The 18,256-nt window shown below is 38.8% G+C and overlaps 1 protein-coding gene and 1 long non-coding RNA gene across 2 annotated transcripts in view; one reads left to right on the top strand and one right to left on the bottom strand.

Annotated features, from left to right (window-relative positions):
* Window positions 1-291: 291 nt before the first annotated feature.
* Window positions 292-5,619, bottom strand: LOC144645510 (uncharacterized). The gene is made up of 2 exons (XR_013569292.1): window positions 5,394-5,619; window positions 292-1,050 (listed from the first exon to the last, which is right to left on the bottom strand). It is a non-coding gene; the product is annotated as an uncharacterized LOC144645510 (long non-coding RNA).
* A 183-nt stretch (window positions 5,620-5,802) lies between these two features.
* LOC144645503 (ATPase MORC2A-like) overlaps window positions 5,803-18,256 on the top strand; it is a 49,268-nt gene continuing 36,814 nt past the window's right edge. Inside the window, exons 1-15 of the mRNA XM_078505094.1 lie at window positions 5,803-6,096; window positions 6,546-6,599; window positions 7,142-7,176; window positions 13,184-13,252; window positions 13,740-13,830; window positions 13,951-13,995; window positions 14,163-14,226; window positions 14,452-14,526; window positions 14,629-14,719; window positions 14,833-14,891; window positions 15,724-15,794; window positions 16,975-17,053; window positions 17,136-17,185; window positions 17,638-17,717; window positions 17,832-17,868. Coding sequence (XP_078361220.1) covers window positions 6,026-6,096; window positions 6,546-6,599; window positions 7,142-7,176; window positions 13,184-13,252; window positions 13,740-13,830; window positions 13,951-13,995; window positions 14,163-14,226; window positions 14,452-14,526; window positions 14,629-14,719; window positions 14,833-14,891; window positions 15,724-15,794; window positions 16,975-17,053; window positions 17,136-17,185; window positions 17,638-17,717; window positions 17,832-17,868 — 971 coding nt within the window. The 5' untranslated portion in view covers window positions 5,803-6,025. The remainder of the gene's footprint in view (window positions 6,097-6,545; window positions 6,600-7,141; window positions 7,177-13,183; window positions 13,253-13,739; window positions 13,831-13,950; window positions 13,996-14,162; window positions 14,227-14,451; window positions 14,527-14,628; window positions 14,720-14,832; window positions 14,892-15,723; window positions 15,795-16,974; window positions 17,054-17,135; window positions 17,186-17,637; window positions 17,718-17,831; window positions 17,869-18,256) is intronic.

Genomic DNA, 18,256 nt, shown 5'->3' on the forward strand with positions numbered 1-18,256 from the left:
GCACAATTCAACCAATCAAGAAATGACAACTAAGGATGATGACGCAAAGGAACCTTATAAGGGAATCGAAAAGACAGAGCGACATCTGGTTTTGTTATATGACAGTAACAGGTGATCTAATGGCAGAAAAGCAGCCGAACCTTTATTTTCTTCGTCTTTCGCTCAAAAAAATTAACAAAAAGAAAACTTACAAAAGCCCGTAAAACTAGCAAAACGACAGTCCTTTACGGTTTCATTTCTCCGTTTGCAACTTTCTACACGGCAATAACTTAGTTAAAACTGACAATCCTGTTTCTTGAACGGTGTTTAATAAAGTTATTTATTTAACGCGTGCTGTCTCTCAATTGCGACCCACCTAATTACCCACGATATACAGTTTACATTCATCGTTGAACAAATTATCCTTAACTTACCTTTCCTCTGTTAAAATTGTTCTTTATGGATGCCAGGTTTACAACAAATGGGTTATCAACTATAAACTTTAAATTGCAAAACCGCTATATTGACCAAATTGAGGAGTAAAATGAGAACACGATGGAATCGATAATTCTTGTACCAAAAAAAAAAGAGAAAGAGAAAGCAGGAATATAAAGCCGATCGAACGTTATAGCTCATTCTTGACAAAATGAATTAGCATAGAGAACAGCCGGCTAGCTTACCAGGGAAAAAGGATTTTATTTTTTTTTACTGAACAAAATGAGAGACAGTAAAACAAAACCACAAAGACATAAAATTAATAAACCTCTACTTCATGTATCTCACATGAGGTAGCATACGAGGGAAGACCATCTTCCATCGTCTTCTCCATCTTTTTCCTCTGCCTCCGTTTTGCAGAGGAATTATTTGGCATCTCGATAAACAACTAACAGCATATACGAGGATCCAGTCACATCCGGGACATTGCTTTAATTCAGATGATTGACATCTCCAAATAGCCCATACAAACAGTTGACGCCTGATTTCACGAGATCCATCCTTTGCTATAAGCTGTCACTTGGTACTTGTCTTGCGGCAACGCTGCCTAACATAAGTTAGACAGAGACGTCTGTGCTACAGAAGAAGGAAAGGGACATAGAAGGTCAGTTCATTATTACATACAAAGTAATTCCTAACATAAACGAATTGAAACTGGGCGTTACATATCGCCAGGCTGGTCGCTTCAAGGGAGTGAGTATCGCCAACTCATTTCGTCAACTGTAATTTAGCTCGGGGCCTTCTGACGCTAATGATTTTAAATTGCTTAAAAACGGTAACTACAATGTTGACGAAAGTCGACCATCGAGAATTATCCAAACAGTCAACACCCTACATTTAAGTGTTGGTACTGGGACAGAATTTATTTATTAGCTTTAAGTTTGTTTATTGTAAAAACACTTTACTCGTATTTATCAGAGTGGTGACGAACGTTTGAAGGAAGATACATCTGTTTTTTTTAAATTTAATATGTGCCGGCCATCGCTTCTGTTGAAAGCAAAAGCCCAAGAAAGAGTAACACATGAAGAGAAAGAACTTAGTAAAGCGCTTGTAGGAAATCCAGCTACGTCTAATCAGACCAGAAAATCCAGCGTTCATTTTCGTCTTATATTTATAAAGAAAACGAACGAAGAAAATCGTTTGGTCGTTTTAAAAACAGAGCCAGGTGTATCAAACGCGGACATAATTCTTCCCTCATTGTTGATCTAAAGACCATCGTTTAATCTCCGTTGCGCAACCAAAAATCAATAGCAGGGATAATGGGCTCGTCTGTCTGAATCACCTAATCCCCCGCTCTTTGTTTTCCTGGAAAACTCAAGTTCATGTAACTTCCTGAACGCATGGCTCTTCCCGCCAGAACCTTGATTATCACGTGACTTGTGACGTCTTGAGGCATTCATTCGCAAATGAAGCTTTGGAAGTCGCCTCATTAGCCGATGTCTGTTCCTTTCTGTCTCAATGAATAGCAAGCGCCTTCTTTTCCATTCATCCTACCACCTCTCGACAATTGGCAACCTACAGTGTTTGTCACAACTCTGTTTTCTTTGTTCAACTACTTCTCTTCTTTGTGTCCTGAATTTAGCTATGGTGTATCTACAATCTTAAATTTACATTTAAGCGGAAGCCTTGGGGAGTCCTATTCAAAAGAACAGCTTGCAGTTTTGAAGTGTCTAACAAAGGTCCGTTATGAGGAAAATAAATTTAAAAAAGGTTTCGGTTGGAAGATGTTCAAATTATTTTCATATCAAGGCGACACGTTGACAAAAATCAACTCATTCCTGTTCTAACTGGACGATTTTACTTATTATCCTAAACAAGATAGGATAATGCCTAATTTTCATTTGCAATTATAGCAATCAACTATAAAACTGCGCAACCTGATAACTCAAAGGAAATATGGTTTCTATCAATTTTTAAAACAAGTCATCTAATATTGTTACAGTTGGGTGTTCCTTCTACTCTGCTCTTACAAAAGTTTGCCATAGCACTTAGACCTTTAGCTTCTTATCACGCAGAAAGTACCCAAACCATCACAAAAATACACTCTGCACGAGAAACACCATCTATAGTTACGTCTTGGTTAAATTTAAACGGAAGCCGCACGTTAGAAGGTACTCATTGCTTGCATCCAATTATACATATTTACTGACTTCAACGGTCACCGTCTGCACAACGCCTCTGATATTCTTTCGTCCACCGGGGCCCGAATTATAAGTCAGTTAGTCAGTCGTTATAAATTAAAGATTTTTACGGTGCACCGCCATATAATACTCAGTAATGCAAGTATTGCTTTCAACAAGAGAAAAGGCCATCGTTTCTGACATAGGAGATTTGAGTTTATTCATGACAAGTATTCACAATTAGAACGAATTTCCATTTCAAAGTACTGACAGACGTCATTAGCTATAGACGCCTCAATAGAATGTAAATTACAGTTTAAATGCTGCGTCCATAAATAAAGAATTGCAAGGCTATGTCTACGGTACTACATGGGGGTTTCACTGCAAGGTAGCTGTTGCCAAAGCTCGCATACACGAGGGGCTAAAATAACCGCCTACTATGTTTTGAGCTCTTATTAAACTACTCTTAAAGATAGCCGCCTCTTTGGTCAGACACAACATCAAATTTGTCGGGAATGATCTCAAAAAGCCGCCTATTTCGTCTTGACTTTTAATTAAATGGATATGAAAATCTTCATAGAAACTGACTTTAAGTTCCTTTTTATGCCTTCAAAAATCGTAAGAAAAATCTGCTTACGAAACACTAGTTTGCTTCGTAAGATAGCATCTACAAGTTAGCGAAAATCATTTTGCGACCGTATGTTTTTTAATAATTGCACACCCAGAAGTTGTAGTCTTTATAAGAGGGGGCGTTATTAAAAAAAAAAACAACGAAAACAAAACAAAACAGAATGGCTAATTTCCACTTCAAACATCTGCTTGTCGAAACACATTTTGCTAAACGTTCGCGCGTCACTGCATTGCATGGCGCTAGGAAATTATTTGGGTTCTTGTTAGTTTTCCCCCCAAAAAAGATGATCAGGATATTTTTTATTGAACATCCTGCGACGGTCCTATACATTTACGTGGCATCCTAACATACGCATACAACAACTCGTTCAGGCCATCAGTAAAGGGAAACGGTAATAGCCAACAGAGCCAGGGGGTCCTGAATCCAGTTCGACATCTATCTCTAGTGATAAAGGAATAAATGGGACAGAAAGCAACGACAGAGAGTAAAGCGAATTAAAGAAAATTTTAAGAGAAATGTTCCAACGCTGCAGTCTTGCGGGAAAAAAGTTTTGGGACATCAAAACAGAAATCAGGAGAGAGATAAACTAAGGAAGTGAGCCAAGTATCTGATTTAGACGAGGTCGGGGAGAATACTCCACTTTTGCAAAATTTCACACTCATTAAGGTAGACTTTGCAAAAGGATGTGTTCCTTTTCTTTTGAAAAAAACCTTGACCATTCAACATACAGACTGGATTCAATACAAAAGCTATTTTACTAAGGGATGAATTCAAGACAAATTTATGTATATAGTTTTACAAAAGAACACAACTCTTAACAGAATCGACAACCGTAGGAGTCTGTTATTAGAAACCAAAAACTACAACTGCTGTTCTTAAAGTCTTTGAGCTATACTCGCAAACACACAGCACCAGTGTCTGTAACATGAAGTCAGAGAAAAGACAATTTAAAAAAAAAAAGAGTGAAGAAAGAAGAAAAGCAGTTTCATTTTTCTTAGAAAGCCCATAACAACTGATCAAAGTTCATGGGCAACAGACTGTGGAGAGACAGGAACATCCTGTTTTATTTATTTATTCATGTTTCTATTTTAAAACTAACAAACGCGAACTTTACGCCTACTTTGAAGTGCCGACAGGAAATATTTCTACCTGCGGTGTGCCACCCTCATCGAAACAGAAAGTGTCTGTCGTCATTTTCCAGTCTTATCAGTGCTTTCACTTTCTTGCAAGAAACACCATTCGTTTTCTTGGAGGTTCTGAATTAATCTGGGACGGGGAAAACACCAAACACCCCTTTCAGTTTCATTTTAACAGTCTTTTAGAGTAGGAATCACGTGATATGCACGCTTGAACGCGCTGTGTCTTGATCAAACAGTGACGTTCTTTCAAATCTTACAGATCAAAGCGATCAAGCTTATGAAAATTACTAGCATTTAAATCTTTGGAAAAGCCGCTACAATTAAGGGCAAACGTCCAAAAATACTAGCCATAAATTCTTCTGCCTTGCGGCTAAGGTTTATTAAATACGCATAATAAATACCTCATAACTGTTTTTAATTAGAGGGTGTGTAGTCGCATAGTTATTAAGACACAATGATTTTTCTGCTTACAACACTGTTCTAACTTAAAGAACATTCTAGCAGTTTGAGACATTACGTGCAGGAACGCTTAATAAGCCCGACTTACAGTCAACGGGGGTCAAAGTATATTGTGCTCTCGAAAGCGAAAGCGGCACTTGCTCAGACAGATACGAGTTTTATTAATATAGTTTGCTGTACGTACGCGTATGAAAGGTACAGGATGTAAATAACATGTTATAAATTTTGACGCTAAAGCTAGATAGTCGAAACGTTATTCAACAGTGGACGTAATAAAAGCTATCACTCCTTGAAGCAACCAGGTGTTCAACTCTAGCTTTTTATGCTCATTAATATGCGAAACCAATATCTTAAACAAACACACACAAAGGAAACTTTCGCTTTGTCGTGTTCGCCACATAACCTTGCGATCAATTCCCTCTCTCTCTCTCAAACACAAACGACCAACAACAGTTTTACACAGGTTATGTTATTCTTTGTATAGTCTCGCAAAGAAATATCGACACAACAATCTGAAAAGGACCTCGCATATGTCAAGCAAACAAGAATCGATGAACAATACAATCTTACCGTTTTCATCTCGGATTTCAATCCGGGCGAACAAAATTCGTTATCCCGGCTTATCAAACCCAAATTTCGACTCCAGTCGGTTCACTCCCAACGAGTGTTTCATTCCTATACTTCTTTGCGCTACTAGCAAGCAGAAATGAGGCTAAAATGGAACAATCTTGCACACAATTGAACCGTTGTGCGATCATGAAATGGCCGCAAAACGAAATATTTGACACAATGGCGGGTGCGGCATCAAAACGCGATTGCGTCATCTTCAAAAGAAGCCAATGAGATTTGAGAAAAGACAATAGTGCTGTCAATTCTGAGCATATTAACCAATTAAATGCCGACAACTCTCTGCTTTCGCGCGCATGAGAGTCACGTTTTACTGGTTTTGACACCCGTATGTATCTTGTTCGCCATGCATTTTTGCAGCGCGACCTCCTTGTTGTCAGTGCGAAGTTTTGGGGCTGCAGCCAGCGAGCTTGTTTAGTGTTGTTAGTGACGCCCCCATTTCAGAGCCAACAGGTTTGTTTTGAATTTTAGAGAGGTGGAGTAATCTGTGGATGGGACCCATTGTGCGCTTTTCAAGCGAAGGAGACTGAAGTATTGGTGACGCGAGGTGAAGTCCAAACTGCCGCGACGACGAAATGACAAGCGGTGGAAATTATTCGTCGCTTCGTAGGGCACAACTGACCTATGACTATCTGCACACAAACAGGTAGCTACGACAAAAGTTTGCCGTCTCTTTATTGTTAGCGAACCACTCACCTTGACCAAGTTTTCGAGGCCGTGTGTAAGGGTATTTAGATCGTTTGTGAGCGTATATGCACGCACATGTTTGACCATTTAATGCGCGCCAAGGGAGAATCGACTAATTAAAGCGTGGCCGATAAACACGAATAACTTCGCAAAGTAAAGTTCCTGATACGTTCCACGTTAGCCAGAAATAAACTGAAAACAGTCCGTGCTGTTTGGGGCAGAATACAAATTTCTTAACCACGAAATCTGCGATCAAATTACTAAAACCCTCAAGTCAGCAACTTTCAGCGACTCATGGTGCGTATAACTTAATGCAAATTTCTTGCCCTCCAGCTACTTGAGTGTAATTTTAGTGCTTGGAGTGTAAAACCCTGTAATCTTAACTCATTCTTCATTTCTATCAACCAGCACTACACACGAATTTCTGTTCGGAGCATTGGCTGAATTAGTGGACAACGCAAGGTATGAACTGTCGATCGCTTTTTGAAATGCTTATTCAAGCAAGTTCATCGTGAGAGCCCTTTCGCTGTGTATTCAAGTGTAAGACTACCCGAAAATCAACGAGTAAGCTTTACTAACATCTGATATCACGACATCCCCCTGCTTTTAGCGGTTTACTGTTTCCTTCGCCGACATATTTGACAAGTATATTTATGTTGTAAAGAGAGGTCGGCCTTCACCTCTTTAAATGATAAAACCCACAGCTGAGAATCCTAAACGAACGGAAATTACACGCCTCGTTGTTTAGATTTTCTGTTATGAGGAGAGTATTGTTAAATTTTGACAGTGATCTTGGCACACTTTTGTCCCTTTATCTTGTCTGCCAAAGTGATTATAACATTCAAATAATTGACTAAGACTCAAGATAAATATAGGGAGTACATCACCTGCATTATTGATAGTATTGACTTCATTATCATTTGCAAATTTAGCAGATCCAGTCATTGATTCTGACATCAGTTTATTTAGAGTTTATTTTTGTTGTATGATTTTTTTTTTTCTAGAGATGCTACCTCTCAGAAGATTGACATTTATACAGGTTGGTAAACAAGCTTCATGGGATGTAAACATAAAAAAATAATACTAACAATAAATAAAAACAGAAACCATATGCCTGAAGAGAATAAGCTTCATAAGATTATTTATGTTAAATATTCTGAATATTATCATTGTTTATATCTTTCATGGCAGTCAAGTGGTTTTACATACTCAAAATAGTGAACTGTAAAGATAACTGAAGTACAGTTTCTTTCCATTGTATTTATGAATCCCTCCCTCTAAGGGAGGTTGAATTTTTAATTTATGGATCAGGATGCACGTTGATTAGCATTCTGTAATAGTTTTGAAGCTGAATTTATTCCTTTACTTGAGGTGAAGCTAAGCACTGGTTGCCAGAATTTCAGTGATTCAACAAACCCATCAGTTTTCGAGCCCGATAAGGTCTTTGATATTTTTTGACATGCACCCAAGCTTTCATTCACTAGCTGGCAGTATCTGCTTAGCTACAACAGTGAGTGTCAAAGTATTTAAACATTAACTTTTTTAGGTCAGTTGATGTATAGTATATGATCTTTAACACTTAAATCTTTTTTTACATATAGACACTTTTTTTTTCAAATAATAACTATACATGTAACATTTGTTGTAGCTACAGTATAGCTAATTACAGTTATGCTAGTATATTTTAGCTCCTATCATTACCCTTTCTTCTTGTTTAGCAGTTAAGTTTGATAGTTTGGTTTGTTAACTGGTTTGTTAGTGTTTTTATGCTATTTTAGTGCTACCCTCGTTAAATAAAGACTTTACCTTTATGTAGTTAAGTTTATATAATATTTTAAAAATATTTTTTAAAAGATTGTTTTGTGCTTCCATAAGATTATTTGACAGTGTTTCTGTTAATGTTTTCCTTTGCACCTGTCATGAATAGTGCTTTGACTCACTTTGAGTGAGAGGCACATGTATTGTTATGTTAACCTATTTCTTTTGTCAGTAAGGCTTTGTTGCTGTGTTATTTATTAATCATGTGACTTTCAAGCCTTGGTTATTTTTCCAGCATTTTAATTAGGTTTGGTATATTTTCTATGTTTATTGCTGCTAAAACCTGTTTCTTGGTAAGGCAATTGTGTTGCCCAGAAAACTGTCAATGCATTCTGACACATTTATCTATTTTTGTGATAAGTTCTTTGTTTTGATCATGACTTGGGCACAGATGACCTATAAAAAGTGTGAATTTGCTTAGCTCTTACCCTGCTACTCTCTGTTTTGCTCTTTTAACATAATATCATTTTTTTTAAGTAGACATTGACTTCATTTCTCTCTGCATTGTTTAAAAAAAATGTTGGGTTTAGTACATCCCATCCACTGACCATATACCATGTTGATTTCTACCATTATACATGATGGGTCTTGTTATGATTATTTGAGTTTCACCTTATACAGAAGTTTTTTGACTTTTTTGGATTAAAGGTAGAAGTCAAAAATGCTCTTACATGTAGATAGAATACTGTAGCCATTTTCTTTGTGTTTCTTTTAAATTCTTATCACCACTGAATATTGGTAACCATTGATAACTGGTAGATACCATTATTTATTTGACTGATGTATTGTCTTGAGCTTATATCAGTGATGTGATATTGTTAGTTTTTATTAAGACCAGTCTCTTGAAATTATCTGAATGTTTTTGGCAGCATATTCACTTAGACAATTTCAAGGGAAACTGGCAAAATGTTGCAATAATGACATTTTTGTCATGACAGGATGTACAGGGGGGGGGGGGGGGAAAACATAGCCCATCCTGTTGTTCGAAGTAAGCTTTAGTTTAAATTGGATTGCAAAACTTGTCATATGAGACATGCCATGGACAAATTTACCAAAATGCTTTATCTTCTCATTAAAAAAAAACTATGTTGCCTTACATATCCTGTAAACAACATTGGAGCCAAACACAGACAATGATATAACATGTTGCACTACATATACTTTTGTATGCAGCTTGTAATTTTTTCTGCTGCATGCTCATTATGTGTACATGTACAATCAACTCTCACTATAACAGACACCTTCAGGACTACTAGCTGGTGTCTGCAATAGAGAAAAGACAGATTTAGCAAGAGAACGGGAACGTCAGTTGACGACAGCGCGTGCATTAAAAATGCCCATGTATGGGCATTTTTTGTATGTATGTATGGGCATGGGTGTTTTTATGCACGCACTACCCATATATGGGTAGTTTTAATGCGCGCGTCGTCATCAACTGATGTTCCCGTTCTCTTGCTAAAGTCAGTAGCAGTGGAAGTTATTTTCAATAATTCTTATTCGCCGTGACTTCAAATCCTATCTGTAATGATGGGGCCTCTGTAATAGCATGGTGTCCACAAGGCGGGAGTTGACTGTTCTGTGGAACCAAATTTTTTCACTTCTATTTTGTTGTAAAGTAAAAGCCCACCTTAGCTTTTGTTTACTGCACTAGTGACAGCTCCCGGTGGGGCTCAGGGTGTCTAATGTAGTCAAATTCTCTCTTTATTATCACTTCTTTTGTTTTTAGTCATATGGTCAGCATCAGAACTCTCCCTGTTGCTTTTGATGCCTCTTGTTTGACAGATCTCAGAAACCTTGGGTTTTAAGAAAAGTCATTTTTTTCCTGCAGTGATTAGACTCTGAATTCTCATAACCTGCCTTCTTGAATCTGACACAAGAAGGTTAAGAGAAATTGGAGCTTGATCACTCTTGAGGACTAGGCAGGGCATCCAATAGCTTCGTGTTCCCTTCATGATAAATCATACATATGTAGCTGTATCCAGGGGGAGGGATGAGGTAATTGTACCCCTCCCCCCTCCCCTCTTCAGAAGTTCCTTTGCAGTTGTCTTATTTTTGGGAAGCATGTCCCCAGAACCACTTGCGGACATGTGTCTATCCTGTGTAGCTGATTTCTTAGAAAAATCATCTATGTCCAACACTTGTTTGAAATTTCCAAGGATTCCCATTTATAATAATCAAGATGGCATCACTTTGTGGCCAGAGCTTGTTCCATAGGAAATGCCACCAGCAGCAACTATCTCTTGTTCAAATTCGATGTAAAAGTGATCATTGATCGTTTTGGTTTTGTTCTTCTAGTGGTTTCCTTATTTATTGCGAAAGTATTTGATCTTACAAGTTATAACCAATAAGTACCCGGGTCTTGTCACTGTGGTTGCACAAGATGATTACAAGAGGTAAAATGTTTTTATCATATTGACCTGATGGTTCATTTGACGAGGTCTTTCCTTTTCTTTCTCATTAGTCTTTTTCTAAAGAGAGTTGTTATTTATGTGGAATTAAACATCAGTTGTGAATACGTGACCAGAATATTTTCCCTAAACGATGCTTGGTTCTGAAATGCTGTTTTAAAATTGGTTATAAATTGCTTCTTATTGTACTTTAAACCACATTTTATTGAATGATATTGAAAATCATTCACTGAAGGCATTGATTTGTGATAGGATCTTGTATTTTAGGAAAAGCCATCTAATGTTTCTGTGTTCGACTCAGTAGATTTTAAATCCACCCTACAAAGTGATCAGAATGGAGATTGCTTTTACAATTCTTTCCACATTTCTAATCAAGCGCTTCTGTTTTCAAAAGTGATTTGTTTACTCTATGGCTACACTGATAACCTTGTGAGGACCTCAAATCACAGAAATCTGCTTGGCTCAAGTTAACAATATTTTACCTTTGAGCAGCCTTGGTGCTGCATATCTTCCTCATCGATAACAACCTCGGTTGAATTAGACACCAAACAATGGTCAAGCAGAAAGAGATAATGGAATGGAAAAGTCAAATTATATGGATGGCGCTGCTAGGCAGAGAACATCGGCTTCAGTCACCAGCACAAGTCCCATTTCATCGATGACCATATCTAACAAACTCGCAGTTCCCCCAATCAACAGTCGACAAAAAGACGATCAGAATTTTCGTGTGAAGAGATTATATTCCAAACAAGATGAAGCACGTTAGAAGTCTTCCTTGACGTAGGCGTATTTCTCAGAGTTTACAGTCAAAGAAAAGTTACGCGAAAGTTGGATGCTTTTATAGTACAACCACTTCCCCGTCACGTTTTAACGAATTGCGTGATTCGATGCGACACTGAGATGACGTGCAGAGTTCACGAGGCGCATGCATTGGTCACTTTCTAGTGAAGGGAGTTTTGTATTCGCGTTTCCACATTGGCAAGTAATAACCCACCTTTTAAATCGAAGCTTTTCACGCATATCCGCACTCTTTTGAATAGACTGATGACTGAGTGAACAGTGAAGCAGACGAAGAAAAAACTAACGCAAGACAAAGAAAAACGGACGCAGAAGAAAACAAAATTGATGAAGGAAAGAAAATTGACCCAGAAGAAAACATCGATTTCTCTCTCTATCGATGCAATAGACAAAATTGACGCAAAAGCAAAATCAACGCATCCAAGTCGAGCCTGTCGGAAGCAACGTTTTAAATTGATTATAATATCGAGGTATCGAATGTGTAAAAGAGGGCTAAGTACTTGCTAACGGTTAAGTTAATGCTGCATCATGGCAGCCAAACCTGGGCTATCAAATGTGTGGAGTCCATGGAAATACGGAGATGAATTGGAGAAGTAATTCCAAGAACTTGGCGTACAGTAAAGTTAGAGTGGAAAAGGCAAAACAAAGGTTGAAATTGGCGAAGTTGGGATAAAAAGCATCAGAGATGAAATAGGCGAAACTTGATAAAGAAACCTGACCAAATGCTGCCTCGTCCTAAAACATTGCGTGCCTGGTCCCAAACGTTTTCGAATATCCAAGAGCCCCGCGTTCGGAGATCTCTATACAATATCTCGTCGGAAAGGAGATTACTTGGAACACCCTTCGTTTCCTGAGCACTCGCAGACGATTTTATTTCCCATACTTAACTTCTTTTGACTACATTATTATAGAGAAACCAGAAAGACCTTGCAAGCAAATCAACTTGTGAATGACTTTGTGTATATCGCACAATCAAATGACAGTGGAAAAAAGTGACAGTGGGAAAAAGCCTGGAATTCGAACCCACGACCTTTCCGATACCAGAGCAAAACGGTCTACCACTGAGCTATAAAGTCACCGGTCAATTTCCAAGTTCTTGTTATACCTGTAAAATGGTTAACACATAACTATACATTTGAAGTAAATCGCGTGAGCCATGGGCGAAAAAATTAAAGAGGAGTTCTTCGCAGTTACAAAGTAAAGAAAGTTGCAAACAACACCTCGAAAAAAAGTTAAGCTTCAACTAATAACCTCCGCAATACCGGAGCAGACCCTCTGCAACGGAGCAACTTGTGAGGGTATAAGAAGTTCTTTGATGGACATGTCAAAGATCAGAAATCACGTCTTAGCAAGTACTTCTAAAACTACGAACAGTCCTGCCTATCACAACTTTGCCTCGCTTCCATGCCGTAGTTCCCACGCATTTTAGAATACAGGAATATGCTAAGAAACTGCTGTGAATTCTCTCGATTTGAATAGAAGTCATGTCGCCGTTGCGTTTGTACAACTAAAGATGATTGACGAGAAATTTAACCAATCCCTCTTCTTCCCCACCCTGTTCACCCCCAACGTGATGATGTGGCCACGTACGCCCTGCATATAGGAAGATACCGCGATAGAAAGTCGGAACCCAACGACGGGAGGAATTAGGGCCTATCCCCCCGCCCCTAGAAAATAAAACACAGTGATGTGGCTACCGCGCGAGAAGATCAGAACGCGATAATCCCATGGAATTCGTGCCCACGCCACCGGCCCCTCCCCTCGACCAACACCAAAACCAAAACTGCGGTGATTTGGCCCCTTATGCTGCTACGCTGCCACAACGAAAATGTTTCCGCTCAAGATAGTTAATGCCCGACTACTGCCTGCAATAAGCCCGGGACTGGAATTAGACAAGACGAATGTTTTAAACATGAGTAGTAGTAAATACACGTAACAGTAGCTTAGTGGAACTGTCTTCGTACCTTGAGTGTTTTACCAACTTATTGGTGATGGCGATGTTTCAATTTCTCATGTTTACAGAGCCGTGCGAGTCCTGCAGAGGCAAGTTCATCTTATGTTTTCGTGACGACGGAGATGGCATGGACCCATGTAAGTTGTTGATTAATAATAGTGGAACCTTGATGGTATAAGGCGGGCTGTGTGTGCCTGTAATAATAATGTCAAATAACACAGTTTAACAAGACCCCCCTGGCTTTTGTGGTGTATTTAACAGTCACGCTTTTAGTATTTTTTTGTGATCCAAACGCTGTTAGGCGAGTTTTCCTACGCCACGAAAAGTTTCGCGAAACATCAAGTTGATTTGTCGGAAAGTCACTCACATCTCTGATAGAAGAGCAAAATCGCCGACACTGCGATGTTACCGTGAATAATTTTGTTAGACTTCCAAAAAGAATACGACGGAATGATACGATCTGAACAAGAAACAGTACTATAAAAATAGCTTTTACAGTATTAAGACAATTGCAGAGAATCCCTTTTAAACGGAACGCTAGAAATACTTCTGAAATGTTTAATCAGAGGCGAGATGAAGTCTCGTGCAGTAATTAACAAATAGATTACTTTGCTTTGTTTGCAGCGGAAGTTGCGAATGTGGTCCAGTTTGGACGATCAGTCAAGCGTAGCGTGGACTCAAGAATGATAGGACAATATGGCAACGGGCTGAAATCGTGAGTGTTGTTGTTTAGTTGATACTACTCTAGAATGCTTTCAACTATCCATTTGGTTTTTAGACTTCTTCAGTAGTGGTTGTTGTTGTTGATGCAGAAATTACCTTTTTCACGTTTCAGAGGCACGATGCGTATTGGGAAAGACATGATACTGTTCACGAAAAAGTAAGTGCGCTTTGTATGGTTAAGCTTTGACACTGCGCGCTTGTAAAAACTTTTACGACAGAACTCTGCGGAGAATGGCATCCAAAAATGGTCATGTAATGGCTGTTTAACTTCTCTACTACCTTGAACAACCCACTTCATTAACTGTTTGCTGTTTTTCTTTGCAGGGGTAACACCATGAGCTGCCTGTTCCTTTCGAGGACATTTCATGAACGCGAGAAGATTGAAGAAGTGAGTCTTGATGGAAAAAAACCTGTTTTGATTCTTTAATACTGTATTTAAACAAATGTCTAAAAACTTAGCATTTAGCTTCTTTACTATAAATTTAAAAAGCTGTTTCTTTAGTACTGTAAATATAACAGTTTCAATTTAGTCATCAAAGATTACGTTGCATTTCGATCTGTTTCTTGTTTGTTTTCAATGATAAACCTAACCGTTATATCTCTTTGTGGAAAGGTTGTAGTGCCAATGCCTTCCTGGGAGGCGTCCACCAATAAACCTCTGGCGAAATCGAAGCGTGAAATGGATAAAGTAAGCATTGTTCCTTTAAGAATCTACAACGTTAGTTTCTCAATGCCATTAACTATCTTGTCATGTTTAACGTCACTGTGTTTTTTTTTTTCTTATTCACAGCACCAGATCGAAACAAACTTGATCTTAAAGTACTCGCCGTTTAAGACGGAACTGCAGCTGTTTGAGCAGTTTAATAAAATTGGACCAAAAGGTGAAGACTGTCGAAATACAACGTCCTTTGTCTGTTTAACTGTTCATCTTGTAAAATCGCACTGTTTTCATGACTTGATTAACTCGCGAGACCTTTGGTTCTTTCTTTGTCAGGAACACTTGTTGTTGTGTATAATTTAAAGCTCATGGACAACGGCGAGCCAGAACTTGATGTAAGTGTAAGATGACCTCCGTTGCAGAAAATAGCAATTTACTTTGCATTCAATAAAGTTTTAAGATAAGAATAGATAAGATTAAACCTTAAAATATTTTAATTAACTTGTGCTTTTAACCCCTAACACTGAGCAAACACCTCTTGTGGACTTGATGTTATTTTTCATTACGTGTGGTACTTAAAGGAAGGCAACGTCGTGCCCAACGTCTTCGGTTTCTCCTGGATGATGGTCTTACACAAGCACTTCTTAAAACAATCATTCTCTACAGACTCTGCATGATATTTTTCTATTATTTTATGAGCTCTACTTTAAAGTGGTACAGGTAGAAAAAAATACGAATTCCCTAGCCCAGTGTTAGTCTGTGACTTTGTAATAAGCATGACGTACGCTGCAGCACTGCTCACGTAATTGCATCATTTTCACATTTTAAGTAATGAAAGAAGGCCTCTCTTTGAAACGGAGGGAAAAAAAACCCTTCTTTTATTCCTACCCCTTCTTTCCTCCGTTCCTACTACCGTTCGTCCTTCCCTCCCTCTTCCCCTCCCTTCCACCCCTCCCTCCCCTCCTCCCCCCCTCCTTCCCCCGCTCCCTCCTTTCGTGCGTTCCTCCTACCATACCCCCTCCCTCCATCCCTCCTCCCCTAGTTAAGGGGTCCTTAGGCGAGGCACCCCCACCCCCTGGCTGGGGGAACTTAAATAATGCCGTGTAGCATGACGTTTTCTTATGTAATGCACATGCACTGTTGATTTCTCGACTGTCTGGTGTTTGCCTGTTACTGTTCTGGTATGTATCCTTTGTACTTATATCATCAATGCCATAAAATATACAGGTAGTCAGTGACCCTTATGACATCAAGATGGCGGACCCTTACGCTGGAGAGAACGTGGCGGATTACGACAAGTACGTGTTAACCTGAGAGCTCCTCTTGATCACTTTTTTTATTACTAAGATTTGGAATAAAATTCAAAACTTGGGATGTGTTAACAGCAGTCCAAAATCATGGAAATCGTCTGATGATGTTGGTAAGCCTTGGGGATGGTCTTCAAAATTCTTCCGACCTTTTCGCTGATTATTGCTAATTTTTGGAAGATGTTGGGTGATCATCTTGGGACATCAGCGTTACATCTTTTCACAACTTTGCATTCGTGGTGCACTTTTCTGCCTTTTTTGGGTTGCAAGAAAGCTGCACTTCTTTTGTTGTAAATCAGGATTGAACTAGTTCTTCAAGTGGGTTTTATCTTGTGAAATTCACTCACTCTTTTGGCTTGGCACGCAATCTTCCCTCAAAAAATTGCGTGAGGAGCTAAAAGAACACCTTTATCCATTTTGTTTATTTTTTGGTAGCTTACGTCGTTTGGATCAGTTTGCGGTCTATATTATAACCAGGGTTGCATTTTCAAATTCGTATAACCGCAATTAGGCATTTAGATAATCATCCAGAATTTTATTGAGAGCGTTTCTGACAATACATCACCTCCCTTTACCGTGTCAACCAAAACAAATAGGACACATCCCCTAATGCATTCCCTAATCTTTGATTACGACAAGTATCAGAAACTCATAAGGATTGAAACGTGTAACTCCCTATGATTCGTACTGTACAAAGCGTTTGCATTTTCGTTTCCATTAAGTACCATATTTGGAGATCACGAGATAAAACTAAGCCAATCAAAATTGCAATATTTCGATTAATTTCACAGCGCACGCTAGTCATGTTAAATGGCGTAATCTTGATTTTGATCAAGCTTGGTTGAATAAAGTAAAATTTGGTTAAATTCTTGTTTCATCGTCATCCAGTAGACTGGGAAACTTCACTTGGATACACTTAATGAGTTTCTTTAGTTTCTGTAAGTAGTTAACGGCGTTTAGGTCGAAATTCAAGTAACTTACCGCAAAGTTGAAAATGTTGTTTCGTGTGTCGTTACGTGTATAAAGCAATCGCGTACAAATTCTTCGTGTTCCAAATATGGTACTTGAATATTCAAACGCTGTAAACGCGCGTTACACGTTTCAACCCCTTTTGAGTTTCTCCTAGTATATATTATTGTAAGTAAATCTTTCACCTGTTGTTTTCTATTAGGGCCATGCCTGAGTGGAATTCCTTTAGGGCCTACACTGCAATTTTGTACTTGGATCCTCGAATGAAAATTTACATCCAGGTACGAACGTGTTCTTTGTCAGTTGCGATTGTCGCCCCATTCACATTATTGTTGATTCTTTTTTATGTGTATATTCCATCAGAACAAAAAGGTACAGACTAAGAGACTGACAGCTTCATTATTCAAACCCAAGTAAGTTGCGTTGGTAATCATGATAGTCATAATAGCTTGTGTAATTCTCGCGATGATTGCTAAAAGATAATCTCCTGTGCTGTCTTTTTCAACGGTGAGAACTACAGCGGGACGCCTTCGTCCTTACGGCCTGCTCGTTAAAAAGCCATTTTTTGCCCCTGGACATCGATTTTACAAGTTAGACCAACCTTATCTATTCGGCCGTCTGGTTAAAAAGCCTAGAATTTGGTGACGATCATGACTAGAATGTATACTCCAAATCAGAAGTCCGCTGAAAGACTGGAACCCATTTCTGCACTAAGAAGTGAAATCCAGCCGCAAGCACACTAGAGTGCTTGGGTTCTAATCCTTCCCAGCGGACTTCTGATTTTGGAGTATCGTTCGAGCCACGGCCATGTGGTGATCCTCAACTCAGTATTCTTACAGTGGTTTTTGAACTCTTACCTTTAAAGGTGTTACCAATTCACGTCGAAACGGTTCAAGACGAGATCCGAGAAGGAGAGTGAGAAGGCTGACCGCGAGGCTAAAATAGGTAAAAACTGTCCCACGCACGTTTTCGTTTTGAAAGTTGTCTCATACAACATGCGTTAAAATTGTTTAGTATAACTACTTTGCTTTATTGGTATTTGTCTACGTCTTTCTACAGCTGAGGAGAAAGCAAGAGAGCTTGAAACACAAGCGAGGTAATGTAGTCGAACTAGTACAAATTGAGGTTTAAAAGCTGTTAAAATATCACTGAATGTTTTCGATCTATTTGATCATCATCAGAGTAAAATGCTGGGTGTTTTTATAGTTTAGGCTCTTTTCGTTACGTAATACCAGTTCCCATGGGGAACAAGGTTAGGTCAAATGATTGGACTTGTTTGTTAAGTTCTGGATGGAAGCGTGCGATATAAAACGCTTCTTTTATTATTTATTCTCCTATTCATCCATGAATGAGCGGTGTTTAGAACTTCCCATGAGAACTTGTGATTTGGGTGTTTCTTTATGTGTTTAGCTGGCTCCGACTGCCCATTAACATCTGAATGCTTGTTGACGCGAACCTCCAGGTTGCATGCTGTTTCACCAATA

The sequence above is a fragment of the Oculina patagonica genome, chromosome 3 (assembly GCF_052425735.1).
Source record: "Oculina patagonica isolate OP01 chromosome 3, crgOcupat, whole genome shotgun sequence".
NCBI lineage: Eukaryota > Metazoa > Cnidaria > Anthozoa > Scleractinia > Oculinidae > Oculina > Oculina patagonica.